Here is an 18,969-nt window from a genome sequence, read left to right on the forward strand (position 1 = left end):
CCTATATAATGCGTGAATGAAATCTACAATGGGTTCACTGCGCAGACACAACAACGACGTAACCTCGGTAGAACGGCGTGGCACACGTCATGCAGTGCCCGGCAGCTGCGCGTCGTCTTTAAGGCAATCCGGGCACTTGTGAACGTCTGTGGATGACATCATTGATATTGTCAATGGAGAAACTGAGACGGGAATGAGAGAGATTGGATTTCGGAGTATTTCCCCGAAAACATCAGTCCTTCGCAGTGCAGCAGACTTTGCAGCGAGGTAGGCAATATATATTGGACTCGAAGGGAGACAGGTGATGATCCGTCAAAAGCTGCGTCCGTCCGTCGCTGTCCATGGTCCTGTTTGAGTAGCGACGACCCCTTTCAGCACCACCGGAGCTGCGTCCCCGAGGAGTTTGCCATAATCTGGTGAGGAGACGCTGCTCAGTGGGAATAGTGTCTAGGATGTGTTTGGGGTTTGCATGAGACTGAGGAGGATACACAAATGGATTCGGAAGGGGGAATCTAGAAAGGTTTTTTCGACCGGGAGGATCCAAAGTCAAGGGTGCGGCTACTCCACAAAAATAAACACAGCTTTCATCGTCATAAAATCATTTTCATTAACCTGTATCGGATGGATTTTCATATAACCTGTTTGTTCACTAGATTTAATGTAGTCCCTCTGCTCCAGATCTGCCCTGTGCAAGGTGACGTGCTTGGCGTCTTGGCGACAATAGTGGGACTAAATGTTGTAACACAAGCCTGGTTCCTGAGCCTGGTTCCTGAGCCTGGTTCCTGAGCAGAGACCGAGCTTGGACGGGCAGTCACGAGCGATTTGTTTCCTAATCATGTTGAGAAACTAGTCTCAGTAATAGGTTACTGTAATGTTCGCACAGAATATGGTCATGAAATAGACGGTAGAGGCCTATTTGACGGCATTTAAACTGCTCCCTGTAACATAGATTTACAGACTATGGAGGCCTATAGACTATCCGGTGGCTCATTCACAACCCTAGTGTTTTGGCAATAGATTTATCTGTACACTTCTTTAAAGGGGGAGAATAATACGACTAGCACATTGCAGATAAATCCAAAACCTCCAGCGATTTCTATCCTGGATATTCAGATTGCCCTGGGATGATGGGGGGGGGGGGGGGCTTGCAGAGAAGACCAGCTGAGAAGAGAGCACATTTCATTTCATGTCACTAGGGACAGTTGAATTATGAGGTTATGCTAATTATTTGTGTTGGGGCTGGTTTCCTTTGATGTGAGAAGGAGGCGCGGAGCGGTTCAAAGTGCTGAATAAATTATCCCAGATTCACACTGTTTTCCCTTCTCTGATCCTGTCTTCATTCAAACGCGCTGGCTGAGAAAGTCTATTTGGCTTTCAGATTAGTTAGTTAAAACACCTTTAGTTATTATTAATAATAATAATAATAACAATAATAATAATAAAAACTTTTCCTGAATCAGAAACTTGGCTTACCTCCTTACACTCTTTCACCCTGACTCACTCTATTTCATCCTAGTCTCTCTCTTTTCCTTTTTTCTGGATATCTTATTCCATCACCCTAGTTGGTACCGCATCCAGCCTAGGTTAGAGCTCCCTGCACCACAATGTCCTTCTGCTCAATTGATTGCTTGTCTGATTGATAAGAGGTTGTATGTGTGCGTGCTTGCATTTGTGTGTGTGTGTTTACCTCTTCAGTGAGTTGTGAAGACCAGAAGCCATGGAGCTGAGGGTGGGGAACAAGTATCGTCTGGGGAGGAAGATCGGCAGCGGCTCCTTCGGAGATATTTACCTGGGTAAAGGCTTGTGTTTTCGTTGTTGATTTTGAATCGTTTTGAATCAAGTCGTTCTTCACACATCGCTGCCTACATTACAATGAGTGGAGATGAGACGTCTCCAGGTGCTTTCTACCTGTGTTGAATGTGATCTCCCTGATACACTACTTATCTGCCAGTAGATATCAATGAGACCACAACATCAAAGGAACACATCATGTCAGTAGAATCACATGGGGGTCATGGTGGTACATTGTGTGTGTGTGTGTGTGTGTGTGTGTGTGTGTGTGTGTGTGTGTGTGTGTGTGTTTGTGTGTGTGCATGTGTGTCTGCCAGGTGCCAACATTGCCACGGGGGAGGAGGTGGCCATCAAGCTGGAGTGTGTGAAGACCAAACACCCCCAGCTGCACATCGAGAGCAAGTTCTACAAGATGATGCAGGGAGGAGGTGAGAGGAGCAGGGAGGGATGAGTGGTGGGGGAGGGGGGATGAGTGGTGGGGGGGGCGGATGAGGGTTGAGTATGAAGAGGTGAGGCCGACTAAGTTGAAGAGAGGGACAGCTTTAACTTTCCCCTGTGTGTGTGTGTGTGTGTGTGTGTGTGTGTGTGTGTGTGTGTGTGTGTGTGCGTGCGTGTGTGCGTGCGTGCGTGCGTGCGTGCGTGCGTGTGTGTGTGTGTGTGTGTGCGTCCGGGCGCGCAGTGGGGATCCCGTCCATCAAGTGGTGCGGAGCGGAGGGCGACTACAACGTGATGGTGATGGAGCTGCTGGGGCCCAGCCTGGAGGACCTCTTCAACTTCTGCTCCCGCAAGTTCAGCCTCAAGACCGTCCTGCTACTGGCTGACCAGATGGTATGTGTGTGTGTGTGTGTGTGTGTGTGTGTGTGTGTGCGTGTGTGTGCGCGTGTGTGTGTGTGTGTGCGTGCGCGTGTGTGTGTGTGTTCACAATGGGGTGATGTTGTCTTCTAACGCCTATAGAACGACAGTGTGTCTACCCGTGTATAATTAGTGTAACTGTGTGTTATTAGAGTAGCTATATTAACCGTGTGTGATAACTGACCTCCCCTCTCTCTCTCTCTCTCTCTCTCTCTCTCTCTCTCTCTCTCTCTCTCTCTCTCTCTGTCCCTCACAGATCAGCAGGATCGAGTACATCCACTCTAAGAACTTCATCCACCGCGACGTGAAGCCAGACAACTTCCTGATGGGGCTCGGCAAGAAGGGCAACCTGGTCTACATCATCGACTTCGGCCTGGCCAAGAAGTACCGCGACGCGCGCACGCACCAGCACATCCCCTACCGGGAGAACAAGAACCTGACCGGCACCGCCCGCTACGCCTCCATCAGCACACACCTGGGCATCGGTAAAACTGACAGACACATGCAGTGCACGTGTGTGTGTACTATATGTTTGTGAATGTGCTGTTCTGATCTGTCATTGGCTGTTTGTGTGTGTCATCATGCTGCAAAGTCAATAGATTTGGATGTGATTGCGTGTGTATTGATCAGAGCCTCAGAAGGACTGCAGCAGGACTCCTAGTATTGACCCCTCTGTACCTCCTCTCTCTGGATCCCTCTTTCTTTTCTGCCTTTCTTCCCCTCCTCTCCTCTTCCCTCCTCTCCTCTCTTCTTCTCCTTTCTCTCTATACCTCCTCTCTCTGGATCCTGGATCTTTTTCTTCCTCTTCTCTCTCCTCTCTTCTCCCTTCCTCTCTCCTCTCCACATCCTCCCTCTGGATCCCTTTCTTTCTTTCTTTCTTTCTTTCTTTCTTTCTTTCTTTCTTTCTGTCTTATTTCCTTCTTTTCTTCTTTCCTTCTTTCCTTCTTTCTTTCTTTCTTTCTTTCTTTCTGTCTGTCTTTCTTTCTTTCTTTCTTTCTTTCTTTCTTTCTTTCTTTCTTTCTTTCTTTCTTTCTTTCTTTCTTTCTTTCTTTCTTTCTTTCTTTCTTTCTTTCTTTCTTTCTTTCTTTCTTTCTTTCTTTCTTTCTTTCTTTCTTTCTGTCTTTCTTTCTCTCTCTCCTCTCCCATGCTTCCTTCCTTCTCAACTCCTCTCCTTTCCTCCCCCCCCCCCCCCCCCCCCAGCAGAGCTGTCCAGGCTGGAGTCTCAGGGCTACTGTACGTCCTCATGTCCGTCCCCCTGTCTCTCTCTCCCTGTCCAGAGCAGTCGAGGCGTGATGACCTGGAGTCTCTGGGCTACGTCCTCATGTACTTCAACCTGGGCTCGCTGCCCTGGCAGGGCCTCAAGGCCGCCACCAAGAGGCAGAAGTACGAACGCATCAGCGAGAAGAAGATGTCCACCCCCATCGAGGTGCTCTGCAAGGGCTACCCCTGTAAGTGTCTATGTGTGTGTGAGAGTGTGTATTTATTTTGAGAACCGCGCCCAAATGTGAAAGCTACCGTCTTACTTGTAGAGTGATCTGTTCTCCCCTCATTTCTTCTCTCTCTCTTTTGTCCCTCTCCCCCCCTCCCCCTCCCCACCTTCTTCACTCCACGCTCTCTCCATCTTTGCTTTCCTCTCTCTCTCTTCTCCTGTCCCCTCTCTCTCCTCTCCTGTCCCCCCTCTCTCTCTCCTCTCCTGTCCCCCCCTCCCTCTCTCTCCTTTCCTGCCCCCCCCCTCTCTCTCCTCTCCTGTCCCCCCCTCTCTCTTCTCCTGTCCCCCCCCCTCTCCTCTCCTGTCCTCCCCTCTCTCTCCTCTCCTGTCCCCTCTCTCTCCTCTCCTGTCCCTCCCTCTCTCTCCTTTCCTGTCCCCCCCCTCTCTCTCCTCTCCTGTCCCCCTCTCTCCTCTCCTGTCCCCCCCCTCTCCTCTCCTGTCCCCCCCTCTCTCTTCTCCTGTCCTCCCCTCTCTCTCCTCTCCTGTCCCCTCTCTCTCCTCTCCTGTCCCCCTCTCTCTCCTCTCCTGTCCCCCTCTCTCTCCTCTCCTGTCCCCCCCCTCTCTCTCCTCTCCTGTCCCCTCTCTCTCCTCTCCTGTCCCCCCCTCTCTCTCCTCTCCTTTCCCCCTCTCTCTCTCCTCTCCTGTCCCCCCCCTCTCCTCTCCTGTCCCTCCCTCTCTCTCCTCTCCTGTCCCCCCTCTCTCTCTCCTCTCCTGTCCCCCCTCTCTCTCTCCTCTCCTGTCCCCACCCTCTCTCTCCTCTCCTGTCCCCCCCCTCTCCTCTCCTGTCCCCCCCTCTCTCTTCTCCTGTCCTCCCCTCTCTCTCCTCTCCTGTCCCCTCTCTCTCCTCTCCTGTCCCCCTCTCTCTCCTCTCCTGTCCCCCTCTCTCTCCTCTCCTGTCCCCCCCCTCTCTCTCCTCTCCTGTCCCCTCTCTCTCCTCTCCTGTCCCCCCCTCTCTCTCCTCTCCTTTCCCCCTCTCTCTCTCCTCTCCTGTCCCCCCCCTCTCCTCTCCTGTCCCTCCCTCTCTCTCCTCTCCTGTCCCCCCCCTCTCTCTCCTCTCCTGTCCCCCCCTCTCTCTCCTCTCCTGTCCCCTCTCTCTCCTCTCCTGTCGCCCCTCTCTCTCTCCTCTCCTGTCCCCCCCCTCTCTCTCCTCTCCTGTCCCCCCCTCTCTCTCCTCTCCTGTCCCCCCCCTCTCCTCTCCTGTCCCTCCCTCTCTCTCCTCTCCTGTCCCTCCCTCTCTCTCCTCTCCTGTCCTGTCCCTCCCTCTCTCTCCTCTCCTGTCCCCCCTCCCTCTCTCCTCTCCTGTCCCCCTCTCTCTCTCCTCTCCTGTCCCCCCTCCCTCTCTCCTCTCCTGTCCCCCTCTCTCTCTCCTCTCCTGTCCCCCCCCTCTCTCTCCTCTCCTGTCCCCCCTCTCTCTCCTCTCCTTTCCCCCCCCTCTCTCTCCTCTCCTGTCCCCCCCCCCTCTCCTCTCCTGTCCCCTCTCTCTCCTCTCCTGTCCCCTCTCTCTCCTCTCCTGTCCCCCCTCTCTCTCAGCTGAGTTCTCCACCTATCTGAACCTCTGCCGCTCGCTGCGCTTTGACGACAAGCCCGACTACTCGTACCTGCGGCAGCTCTTCAGGAACCTGTTCCACCGGCAGGGCTTCTCCTACGACTACGTCTTCGACTGGAACATGCTCAAGTTTGTACGTTCCTTTGACGTTCTCTCTTGGGTTCTCTCCCGTCTCTTGTGTTCAACCTGTGTACCCTGAAAGCGCTGATCCACACTTATCTGTGACATTCACGGTCAATTCTCTGGGATTTGCAGCGAGACCTACAAATCTTTCATTCGCTCTGACAAATCTTTCCCTCCACTACGATGTTTCCTCTCCAGAGTACACTGCAAAAAACATTAGTTAAAATACAAGAAATAAATACTGAATTTGAGGAGAAATTACTTAATGCTGGTGAAATGATCTGCATATGCAGCAAAATAATTTTACTTGATAGGAAATCTTTAACTAAGATGGTTTGAGTCTAGAAATAAGATAGAAACTAGCAAATAACTTTAAAACAAAATAATTAATCTCGTATTTCCAGATCTAAGATTTTAAGTCTCAGCAAGCGCAGAACAGTTTGTAACATGTAGCGGTTTCTCTGTGCGGTCAGGGTGCCAGCAGGACAGCAGAGGACGGAGAGAGAGAGCGGAGGGAGGGGAAGGAGGCGGACGAGAGGATCGGAGGGGGGCCGAGAGGCGTAGCAGCCCGTGCCCTGCTCCCCGGCCCCAACCCCCCCGCAGCCAACCGGGTCAGGAACGGCCCCGAGGCCGCCGCCTCCAACCCCGCCTCCCGGGTCCAACAGTCAGGTGAGGCCAGACCACGCACTGGAAGAGACCATGTGAAAACTGGGGGGACGATGGGTGTGTGCGCGCGTGCGTGTGTGTGTGTCTGTGTGCGTGTGCGTGTGCATGTGCGTGTGTGTGTGTACTTTACAACCCGCTTTTTCCTTCATTACTCCATAAAGGCCAGTTTGTTTAGGACTGGGGTTTTATGAATGTAGCCTTTTCTATGAGTTGGAGCATTCATGTGAAGTATACTGTTTGTCTGTCTTTGGATGTATGTATGTCTGTTTTTGTTTGTATGTGTTCTGTTTGTGTGTGTGTGCGTGCGTGTGTGCATGTGTGTATGTATGTTTTGTGTGTGTGTCTGTATGTTTTGTGTGTGTGTGTGTGTGTGTGTGTGCGCATATGTGTGTGTGTGTGTGTGTGTGTGTGTGTACTGTATGTTTTGTGTATGTGTGTGTGTGTATGTTTTGTGTGTGTGTGTGTATGTGTATGTGTGTGTCTGTATGTTTTGTGTGTGTGTGTCTGTATGTTTTCTGTGTGTGTGTGTGTGTGTGTGTGTGCGTGTGTACTGTATGTTTTCTGTGTGTGTGTGTTTTATGTGTGTACTGTATGTTTTGTGTGTGTGTGTGTGTGTGTACTGTATGTTTTGTGTGTGTGTGTGTGTCTTATGTGTGTATGTTTTGTGTGTGTGTGCGTGTGTACTGTATGTTTTGTGTGTGTGTGTTGTGTGTGTGTCTGTATGTTTTGTGTGTGTGTGTGTGTGTGTGTGCATGTGTGTGCGTATGTGTGTGTGCGTGTGTGTGTGTGTGTGCATAGGTAACCGATCTCCCCAGGCCGTGTCTCGTGCGGAGCGGGAGAGGAAGGTGGCCATGAGGCTCCACCGTGGCGCCCCCGCCAACGTCTCCTCCTCTGATATCACCGCCCGCCTCGACCAATCACGTATTGCCACATCACAAGTAGGTCACCTTGGGGCCGGAATAAAGTCCTGAGACACTAGTCTCTAATAACCAGACCTGTCCCCACACTTCGTTTACGCTGTGCCAGCGCCGGGGACAGGTCTGGCTGGACATATTAGAATCTCTCGGCCCGAATCAGATTAATTTGCGTCGCCAGTCTCGCCACTGATTGGGCAGTGTGACAACGAATGACAAGGTTTATTGCCAAAACCTACATCCGTTGAGTCAGACTACTGAGACACTGACTTCAGCACAGGCTTGAATAATTTATTGCCCCAATGTCTATTATTTGTAACTATAGAGATAATGTATATTAATGATAAAATGACATATGCAATGCTTTATAAATAATATTGGAGCAGTTAAGATTCCAGATTATTGGTATGTACCATAAACTTCTATCCACGATGACTGCAATGTGTCCCACGTGACCCTCCCCACCCCCACCCCCCATTTGGATCTCTCCCCCCTGTCTCTTGGCCCCGCCCCTGTCTACTGACCCCGCCCCTGTCTCCTGACCCCGCCCCTGTGTCCTGACCCCGTCCCCAGGTCAGTGTGCCGTTTGAACACCTGGGGAAGTGATCCTGTCCTGCCTGCCCTGCTGGACAACACACCTGCCAGGTACAGAGACCCCTGACCATCAACGCCACTAATCTATCTGACCCTGACCATCAACGCCACTAATCTATCTGACCCTGACCATCAACGCCACTAATCTATCTGACCATCAACGCCACTAATCTATCTGACCCTGACCATCAACGCCACTAATCTATCTGACCATCAAGGCCACTAATCTATCTGACCATCAACGCCACTAATCTATCTGACCATGACCATCACTACACACCACTAATCTATCTGACCATTACCATGACTACACACCACTAATCTATCTGACCATGACCATCACTACACACCACTAATCTATCTGACCATTACCATGACTACACACCACTAATCTATCTGACCATTACCATCACTACACACCACTAATCTATCTGACCATTACCATCACTACACACCACTAATCTATCTGACCATTACCATCACTACACACCACTAATCTATCTGACCATTACCATCACTACACACCACTAATCTATCTGACCATTACCATCACTACACACCACTAATCTATCTGACCATTACCATCACTACACACCACTTATCTATCTGACCATTACCATCACTACACACCACTAATCTATCTGACCATTACCATCACTACACACCACTAATCTAACTATCTAGCCCTGACCGTCACTATCTATCTATCCAACCCTGACCATCACTGTAGTACACACCACTAATCTATCTGACCATCACTACACACCACTAATATAAACCACTATTGTAAGCAGTGAATGCTTTAACTTCAAATGTGACATTTCAATGATATTTCAGTCTTAGCTTGTTAGCTGCTGTTCAGGTGCAACGATACTGTAGTGTGTATAACACACATGTTCTTTATGTAACAAATGTGTGTAATAAAAATGGCCTTTCTCTTCTGCTCCAGTACTGCAGCCTGAGAGGTATCCAATAACCCCTCAAGAACTTTTGAAAAAATAAAGCGTGAATGAATGGACGAAAACGAAAAGAAAGAACAGGGGTAAATGAAGGGAGGATTGAACGTGTGAACGAGTGCGCCTGCCCCGTATCTGTGTGACCGTAACTGACCAGGGAGAAGAGAGGAGGAGAGGAGAGAGAAGAGAGAAGGAGACGGAGGACTGGCGACTTAAGGACATTCTCTTGTCTTGTCAGAAGAACTTTGACCAGGCGAATCACAGGCCACCTCAAGGGCATGTGACCTCTTCTGGCCCCGCCCTCCTTCACTCTCATTGCCTGGTTACATGATCCCTGCGACCAATCGGGTCCCATCTTTTCAGAAGCTTGACAAGTGCGCAAAAGGACTCAACTCTTGATTATTCTAGCTGTTTCCATCATTGAGATGTTGTCATTTGGGCACATGTGTAGGTTTAAAGACAACTCGTCAACAAACACTGACTCTCCAGCTGGAGAACTTCTGTACTTACAGCTAACAGTGATCTTTCTGTTTATTATAGGTGAATAAGTCAATGGTAATTATGGAATATTTCACAGATTCATCAACATGAGATAAAAGCTCACTTATTTAAACTCATGTATTGAGAAATGCAGGCGGTAGAGGAGACTTGGAGAGAGAGAGAAACACAGTCAGATGCAGAATTAACTTTATTTAGAAAGGGATGTGTATGAAGTAAGTGATTGAATGTGAGAAAGTTTGCAACAAACTTGCTCGGAGGGGTGGGGTCGCTCGCGTCCGTGTCTGTCAGTGACTGTCTTGTTGTCTTACTGTTAGTTTGTCATTCACCTCGTAGTCACAGGCAGGTGAATGTCCGTTTTCACGCCCGTTTTTTGGCCCGGGCCGTTCCGTTATCGCAGCATCTGTTCTCTCCTGCGCAGCTCCGGTAACTGCAGTGGAGGCATAACCAGGTCAGGCCCAGTTAAGTATAGCTCCGCCTGGCTCAGCTGGGCCCGGCCGTCTGGAAAAAGGCGCAGCAGTCAACGAGGGGGAATCAGAATAAAAAGCTAGGGGATGCAGGGAGATGGGCTGTCACCCGTCCTCTCTGTCCGTCTCCGGCTGTCTTTGGCGTCCCTGACCGTGGTCACAGTGGCGGCGGTTGGTGATCAAGCTTTATTTAAACTCCACAGAACAGAAAGAACCAGAGCAATGGAAGAGATGCAGATGGAGGGTTTCGGAGTTGAACAAGTCAAAACACTAAAACTGCTTATTTCTTTTCCCAGATCCGGTGTAAATAAATACAGTAAAAATCAAATTTGTGTTAAAAGCCAAAATGTACTAGGTGTGATGATGTCGCTGTGTTAGGAAAGATTAACCTGTAGAGGGTGTAGTTGGTGGGATGAGAGTGGAAGGTCAAAGGGCTGGGCAGTAGGTAGTGTTTTTAAGATGGATCTTATTGGTGGGATATGGCTGCGTATGCACCAAGGTACACTTGTACATGACCATGCTTAGACTTTATTACAATGATATTTGTGTATATTTTATGAATCAATAAAGATATGCACAACTTAACAGTGTCTTTTTAACGGTGTGTGTGTGTGTGTGTGTGTGCGTGCGTGCGTGTGTGTGTGTGTGTGGAGAGAGAAATAGAACTCTCACACCAGGCATGCGCATGTGCACTTGGCAGTGATTGGTCGAGACGTAGCATGTCACTCGGTTGAACCTCCGAAATGGCCCGAACGAGTTGATCTCCTACTGTAATCCGAGGGGATTCCGTTTGTGTGGCAATTGACAAAACGCCGATGTGCGGGGAAGGGAGAAAGGAATTACATCGCGCGTTCTCCTGTTAACAACAGATATTTTGCATGCATGGTTTGATAAAGCTGTTTACGATGGAATGAAGAAGGACACAGCGATGCAAAAATGAGATTCAAACTTCAGAATTGAGATTTTTCAACGGGATTGAACTCTTCAGGCGCAGAGATTTCCAGTCGAGCAGACGCACTGGGAGTTATAAACATGGATGACCGAGTAACGGTGGCAGCTTTGAGGATTTAAGGGCATTTCTGTTTTATTTTTGGTATTAGACTTCTCCGACTTCAGTTAAAAAACATCGACAAAATCAAGGTGAGACGTTTAAGTGCGTATGGATAAAGGTGGACATCAGAACTTAAACGAAAGTAATATTAACGAAATATGAAACACTCTTAATTAGGATACTATTCATATTTTCGTAAAACATGGATGGGAATAGGTGAAACAGTTTAAAACTGGCACTGAATGTTAATTATCTGTTCTTCAGAATTCTCTCTGATTCGAGTTTGAAGACTGAAAACTACTTCAAAGGTGAGAGACAGCTTGTCGCAATTTTGAGGGGGTTCGAGTTACAACTAGCCAAACACTGTTAAGGTTAGGTCATTTAAGCAAGGGGGGCTGTTTTGGCCCAAGTATGAGAAATGTGTTGGGTTTCAATGACCTAGACTGACATATAACTGCCATGTGACGTTGCATATGAGCTAATCTTGTCTGGCTGCCACCCATACTACAACTACTTTATATCAATGACCAACACGCACATTGTCTGCCTAACTCCCTTTCTCTCCCATCTGTTCCTTTATTAGTACTCTGACCCCTCCTCTCACCTGTCAGTCTGCAGCCACATCATTCCATTGTGTGTGCATGCGCGTGCGTGTCACAGACTGCCCTTTTGCCTTTCAAAGGAAACACACAGATGGCCATGTGCCTCAGCAAACCTTCATTTCCCAAGCACAGTCTTTGTGTGTGTGTGTGTGTGTGTGTGTGTGTATATATCAGTGCATCCATCGTTGATGCATTCATTGCCATTATGCATGTTGATGTGCTGATCCAATGCAAACTAATACAAATGACTCACCATGGCACACCGATAAAACTGCCAACACAGTTCTCTCTCACACACACACATGCACACACACTGCTGAGAGCAGCTTTCAATTTAGTGCATATCATTTCATTGAACTGTGTTTAGGGAGAATGAAGACACATTGTGTGTGTGTATTTATATGTTTGCATTTGAGTGTGTTATGAATGCCCCAGTCCACAGTATCTAGCCAGGTCAGTGTGTGTGCTGTGTTCATATAAATTGGGGCGACTGTGGCTCAGGAGGTAGAGTGGGTCCAGTCATCGTAGGGTCGGTGGTTCGAATCCCGGCTCCTCCTGTCCACATGTCGAAGTGTCCTTGGGCAAGACGCTGAACCCCAAATTGCTCCCAATGAACAGGCTAGCACCTTGCATGGCAGCTGCTGCCGTTGGTGTGTGAATGGATGAATGAGAGGCCATTCTAAAGTACTTTGGATAAAAGCGCTATATACTGTAAGTGCAGTCCATTTACCATTTACCATGACTTATGGTTACCATACAGTAGAGGCAGCCAAGCCATGATAGGTCAGTGTAAGTCTGTGCTTCCTTTATGCTGCCCTGTGCTCTCTCCCTCTCTCTCTTCTCTCTCTTTCTCTCTCTCTCTGTCTCTCCATCCCTTTCTCCCTCTCTCTCCATCTCTTACTATCTTTCTCCATCTCTCTCTTTCTCTCTCTCTTTCTTGGGTTTTGCTTAAAGAATGGCAGTATGAGTCACAGCAGGCTATTTATAGCCTGTGTGTCTGTGCATTTTGTTAGTGCATCTGGAAAGTATTCATCTCCTTTCACCTTTTCTACATTTTGTTATGTTACAGCCTTATTCCAACATTTTTTCAAAATTTTTCCCCATAAGGACAAAGTGAAAAAAAGTTTTTATTTTTATTTTTTTGCAAATGTATAAAAATGTGTGCATATATATATATATATCACATGTACAGTACTGTAGGCCTACATACTTACAGTATTCACTCCCTTTGCTATGACACTCAAAATTGAGCTCAGGTGCATCCTGTCTCCACTGGTCATCCTTGAGAGGTTTGTACAACTTCATTGGAGTCCACCTGTGGTCAATTCAATTGACTGGACATGATTTAGAAAGGCACACACCTGTCTATATAAGCTCCCACAGTTGACGGTGCATGTCAGAGCACAAACCAAAGTCAAAAGAATTCTCTGTAGACCTCCGAGACAGGATTGTATCAAGGCACAGATCTGGGGAACGGTACAAAAAAATATGCAGCATTGAAGGTCCCAATGGGCACAGTAGTCTCCATCATTCGTAAATGGAAGAAGTTTGCAACCATCAGGACTCATTCTTCTGTGGAGATGGGAGAACCTTCCAGAAAGACAACCATCTCTGAAGCACTCCACCAATCAGGCCTTTATGGGCGAGTGGCCAGACGGAAGCAAAAGTCAGTCTCAGGAAAAGGCACATGACAGCCAAAAGAGTTTGCCAAAAGGCACCTAAAGGACTCTTAGACCATGAGAAATAAAATGTTCTGGTCTGATGAAACCCAGATTGAACTCTTTGGCTTGAATGCCAAGCATCATGTCTGGAGGGAACCAGGCACAGTTTATCACCTGGCCAATACCATCCCTACAGTGAAGCATGGTGGTGGCAGCATCATGTTGTGGGGATGTTTTTCAACGCGGGAACTGGGAGAATGGTCAGTATCGAGGGAAAGATGAGTGCAGCAATGTAGAGAAAGATCCTTGATGAAAACCTGCTCCAGAGCGCTCTGGACCTCAGACTGGGCTGAAGATTCACCTTCCAACAGGACAACGACCCTAAACACACAGCCAAGATAACAAAGGAGTGGCTTCGGGACAAGTCTGTGAATGTCCTTGAGTCCAGAACTCAGACTTGAATCCGATTGAACATCTCTATCGGTGCACCGACGCTCCCCATCCAACCTGATGGACTTTGAGAGGATCTGCAAAGAAGAATGGGAGAAACTGCCCAAAATGGGTGTGATAAGCTTGTAGCATCACACTCAAGAAGACTTGAGGCTGTAATTGCTGACAAAGGTGCTTCAATAAAGTATTGAGTAAAGGGTGTGAATACATATATGCACATTAGATATTTGAGTGTTTTATTTTTAATAAATGTGCCAAAAAAAACCAAAAAAACACTTTGTCATTATGGGCTATTGTGTGAAGAATTTTGAGAAAAAAATAATGTAATACATTTTGGAATAAGGCTGTAACATAAAAAGTGAAGGGATATGAATACTTTCCGGATGCACTGTAAGTCCTGCTGTAGTGTGTGTTTGTTGTTATTATTTTCCTGTCCTCTTCAGTAATGTCACAAACTCCCGGGAGTGCTATCTGACATTACTTCAGTTTGACAATAACAACGAACACCAGCCTTCCAGCAGGATGACATTCTGAAAACTGATCAGGCGTGAAATGAACATGAATGGCATCTGCTCTGTTCTTCATCCATAGTCAGTGAAATGGAGGACTTGAGGTAGATAATGTCACTGATGGGTGGTTCCTAAAGACATTGCTGTTGTCGTGTGATATGGTACGGAAGAGTGAAGAGAGAATATGATTCCTTTGTAGCGGGGAGAGAGAGACTTTGGGTGCGTCAAGTAGCTGAGCGCTCAGTCAGCGATCAGTGATCAGAATTAACTTAACAGGTTGCTCAGTTACGCTCAAACTGATCTGCTCAGAGCAGTTTTGAACCAAAAAAAAACAAGGGGCGCGTTTTGGCTTGGGAATCGATGCTGCTCGCTAATCACACATGATTGACAGCAGGTGAAAAGTTCTTGTCTCCTAGCAACTCAGCGCAAACCGCTCAGCGCTCAAAGTGAGCATTCTAAGAGTGAGCGCTCAGCTACTTAACGCACCCTTTGTCTTAAATAGACACACACACACACACACACACAGACACACACACACACACATACACACACATAGTTGTCCTTTCTTGTCATTCCCTAGCGATTCCTCTATCTCTGCTCTTATCAACACAGATTAGACTATCAGTACATCCAGTTGATGATTGATAGATGGACAGTCAGATTCTCTGCCTGATCAATGCTTTGGTATCTACACGTCATACGGGCCATAACTGGCCCAGTCTCAAGTTCAGAGGCTAGAGGTAGAGATCAGAAGTATGTTTGTGATTGGTTCACGAAAATCCCTTTACCGCTGGTGCAGGACGAAAAAATTAATAGTAGAAAATAAGAGTCTGCTATCCACCAAGTTTTATTATGCTTAAACAAACAACGTTTGGACCAGAGTTGGTCTTTGTTATGTGACTCCTGGCATGATCATGTGACTAACACGTTTAGTTTATCTCTATCCTTCTCTCTGTTGTCGAAATGAGACGACTTTGGACACGCGCAGGCACACACACACACACACACACACCTCTCACAGTGTCACACTCATGACTCTCTGTGTCTCCCAGATGAGCCGACTCTGGAGGCGAGACGTGCCCCTCTCTGAGCGACTGGGGGAGGACCTCCCCCTGGGCGTGGCTCCAGGCCCCCCCCCCACCGCTGCCTCTCCGGGGCCTAACATCTCATGGCTCCCCGAGGCCCCCCTGCTCACCCCGGACCAGCCCATCTTCCTCATGAGCCCTGCAGCCCAGGCCATCTCTGGGTTCTTCGTCTGGACGGCCCTGCTCTTCACCTGTCACCAGGTAGTACACCGCACCGGTTATACAGTACCTGTCTCCAGGTAATACACCGCACCACTTAGTTATACTGTACCTGTCTCCAGGTAATACACTGCACCGCTTATACTGTACCTGTCTCCAGGTAATATACCGCACCGATTAGTTATACTGTACCTGTCTCCTGGTAATACATCGCACTGCTAGGTTATACTGTACCTGTCTCCAGGTAATACACCGCTAGATTATACTGTACCTGTCTCCAGGTGATACACTGCTAGGTTATACTGTACCTGTCTCCAGGTGATACACTGCATCGATTATACTGCACCTGCCTCCAGGTAATACACCGCACCGCTAGGTTATATCAATCAATCACCAAAGCTTTATTTGTATAGTGCATTTCATACCCAGAAGCAACACAATGCGCTTAACAGAGAACAAGGGAGGTGGGCATACGACCCACCCCTACATATTCCATTATACTGTACCTGTCTCCAGGTAAAACACAGCACCGCTAGGTTATACTGTACCTGTCTCCAGGTAATACACTGCACCGCCATGTTTCATTCTACCAGTATCCCGGTAATACACCGCACCGCTAAGTTATACTGTACCTGTCTCACTCCAGGTAATACACCGCACCACTGAGTTATACTATACCTGTCTCCAGGTAATACACTGCACCTCTAGGTTATACTGTAACTGTCTCCAGGTAATACACCGCACCGCTAGGTTATACTGTACAAGTCTCACTCCAGGTAATACACTGCACCACTGCCTGTCACTGTGTCTTGAAAGATACCCTTACAGGTTGTTGCATAACAATAAAGTTGCAGACGACCATTTGATCACAAGTTCACATGATCAGGTAGTTTGCTGAGAAGGTTCTAGTGACTAGTGTAAGTAGTCCAGGTAAGATAATGCTGCAGTAACACACACCGTTTATCCCTCACAGGGAACAGGCTGCCTGGCAACGGCAATGTTTGATTGAGCTTGAACTCACACACGCACACACACACACACGCACAAACCTTCTGGAAGATGACTTGTGAGACCATGCTCATCTAGTGAGCTCACATTCAGTTTGAAGAATTGCCAATCAGTGTAACAAAACGTTGGCCAAATCCAGTCGGAAGAACGGTGAAAACGTCTTTTACTCCGGAAACACTTTCCATATTCGTGTTCTTGTTTAGTTGCTGTTATTGAGACTATTTCTCCAATAACTGCACTTATGGCTATTTTTATTCTAACTTGAACGTTAACGCTTGTTGCTTCAAGCGACTGTTTTGTCACAGGAGCCAATCAGGGGCTACGTTCTACTGGGGGGCAGAACAGCAGTCAGAACACAGTCCCCGATTGGCCCGGTCAAAACGTAATCGGAGAATAATCGTTTGAGTTAGAGTGAAGTCAAGACTGAGCTGCGAAGCGAAACTGAATGTGAGCTGTGAGGAGATGAGGACGGTCTCACAAGGCTCTGTGAGGAGAATGAAAACCTGATGATGATGATGTGGTCGTACAAATTCCTACTGTGTGTATTCACACGTTTGTTCCTCATATTCTAGTGGGTCACCTGTTGATTATTAACTGGTGGCAGTACAACAGGGAGAACGACGCTATTGTGTTCTCGGAACCTTGTCCTTGTAAATCAATGAAAATGTGTACTTTTCCGTCAGATGGGCTGAAACTCACTCTCAACCCCCCCCCCCCCCCCATCCCCCGTCCCCCTCCCCCCTCAGATCTACATGCACCTGCGGTACTACAGCTCTCCTAACGAGCAGAGACACATCGTCAGGATCCTCTTCATCGTTCCAATCTACGCCTTCGACTCCTGGCTCAGCCTGCTGTTCTTCACCAACGACCAGTACTACGTCTACTTCGACACAGTCAGGGACTGCTACGAGGGTGAGGGGGGAGGGGGAGGGGGGCTTGAGGAAAGGAAGCAAAGAGACGTTGGGGGCTCACGGTCGGTCACCCGTCTGCTTTTGGCTGGCTGGTGCTGGGTAGCCTGGCTCCAGCCCCTGAATCTGAATTTTCAAAATGCAAAGTGAAAGGAAATGGATATTCAGCGTCAGGCTAGCTGCTGCTTGCACTGAAATCATGACGGGAAAAATAATTTCATTCATTTTAATTACATTTTTAATCTTAATGAAAAGCATAGTCTCCTTGAAGCTTATCAAACTGCCAAAACTAGCCAACGAGACGCAGCAGCGGAACTTTCTTGAACGTGCACCTGAGGTTGAAGCTGCCCACGGCAAGTGGATTGATGAGGCCTGGTCACGTAATGTAATGACCCCTTGAGCCTTTAACAGCCTGGGAGACGACACATGTACATTTCCATAAGCTGGTTTGAGGGATTTAAAAAGGGAGAGAATTGTTGTGTTTCTGGGGAGGAGCCTGACGCCGTGTCAACGCCATGTAAAATTCAGTTAAAATAATCATCGGTTTATAGTGATCAATTTGACCCGGACAGACGTCATCACTACAAGCGTTTTCCACAGGACTACGACTACTTTCACACGGTTAGAGGCTGCTATGAGGGTGAAGAGGGGGGCTATTTTCTTCCTCTCCCCTTTCTGCCTCTCTCTCTCTCTCTCTCTCTCTCTCTCTGTCGTTGTTGTTGTCTGCCCTCATCTCTGGGAAGGGAGAACCTGTTGCATAGCAACCCTGTGCTCGGCTCCCCTAATGAGGATCTCTACCAAACTTGCTGGAGAGTGAACGGGTGAACTGACCAATCAGCTCTGGGCTCAACCCAGCTTGGGCCCGCTGTGTCACCATGCAGTAGCAACAGCAGCTACCCAGGTGGCTCCCAGAGGAAGTGGGGATCAGATCTGTGATAAACACACACACACACACACACACACACACACAAAATGTAGCTGCCAGCTTAGACAGGACTGAGAACGTGTGTGTGTCATATCATGTAACTGTGTTCGAGGTGGCTCTCATGGAGCACACGAGAGCAGGGTTCTGCTGGAGGGAGTGAGAGAGAGGGTGAGGGAGGGAGAGAGAGAGAGGGTGAGGGAGGGAGAGAGAGAGAGGAAGAAAGGAAGAGAGAGAGAGAGAGAGAGAGAGGATAGAAGAGCTGATGCTAGTGCTGTAGCTGAGATTTGGGTGACACATGGGAACTGCAGCTCACAGCCTGTTCCCCCAGGGCACCTGAACTAAATATAGATACACACACACACACACACACACACCACACACACACACACACACACACACACACCGTCTTGGCCTTGAGCAGAACACACACATAGGACACACATGGCAGAGGACATGCACGCACACACACACACACACACACACACCGTCTGCAAAGTCAGAGGGCCACCTGCTACTGTAAGGCCGGTACAGATATGACATTTCACACTCCTCCCCCAGTTCCAGGGGCATAGGCCTGCTTTCCCATGTGTGTGTGTGTATGTGTGTGTACGTGTGTGTGTGTACATGTGCGTGTGAGGCAGCTCAAGGCTGCCTCACATGCCTTCATTGGTGTTCATACTGTAGTTCAGCATAGTATATGAACAGTGGGGGGTCT

General features: G+C 48.2%; 2 protein-coding genes across 2 annotated transcripts in view; both read left to right on the plus strand.

The window, feature by feature from the left end:
* Nucleotides 1–1,717: 1,717 nt before the first annotated feature.
* csnk1e (casein kinase 1, epsilon) lies at nucleotides 1,718–7,987 on the plus strand (the record flags this gene model as incomplete). Its single annotated transcript, XM_084456658.1, has 9 exons — nucleotides 1,718–1,793; nucleotides 2,109–2,219; nucleotides 2,471–2,619; nucleotides 2,900–3,128; nucleotides 3,921–4,091; nucleotides 5,663–5,811; nucleotides 6,275–6,470; nucleotides 7,266–7,405; nucleotides 7,955–7,987. 9 exons carry the CDS (start codon nucleotides 1,718–1,720, stop codon nucleotides 7,985–7,987), a joined length of 1,254 nt encoding a protein of 417 aa, XP_084312784.1.
* Nucleotides 7,988–10,704: 2,717 nt separating this feature from the next.
* tmem184ba (transmembrane protein 184ba) overlaps nucleotides 10,705–18,969 on the plus strand; it is a 14,693-nt gene continuing 6,428 nt past the window's right edge. The window contains exons 1-4 of the mRNA XM_084456657.1: nucleotides 10,705–11,036; nucleotides 11,212–11,255; nucleotides 15,222–15,455; nucleotides 17,168–17,333. Of these exons, the coding sequence (XP_084312783.1) occupies nucleotides 15,222–15,455; nucleotides 17,168–17,333 (400 nt within the window). The 5' untranslated portion in view covers nucleotides 10,705–11,036; nucleotides 11,212–11,255. The remainder of the gene's footprint in view (nucleotides 11,037–11,211; nucleotides 11,256–15,221; nucleotides 15,456–17,167; nucleotides 17,334–18,969) is intronic.

This window comes from Borostomias antarcticus (genome assembly GCF_949987555.1).
Source record: "Borostomias antarcticus genome assembly, chromosome: 22".
Taxonomy (NCBI): domain Eukaryota; kingdom Metazoa; phylum Chordata; class Actinopteri; order Stomiiformes; family Stomiidae; genus Borostomias; species Borostomias antarcticus.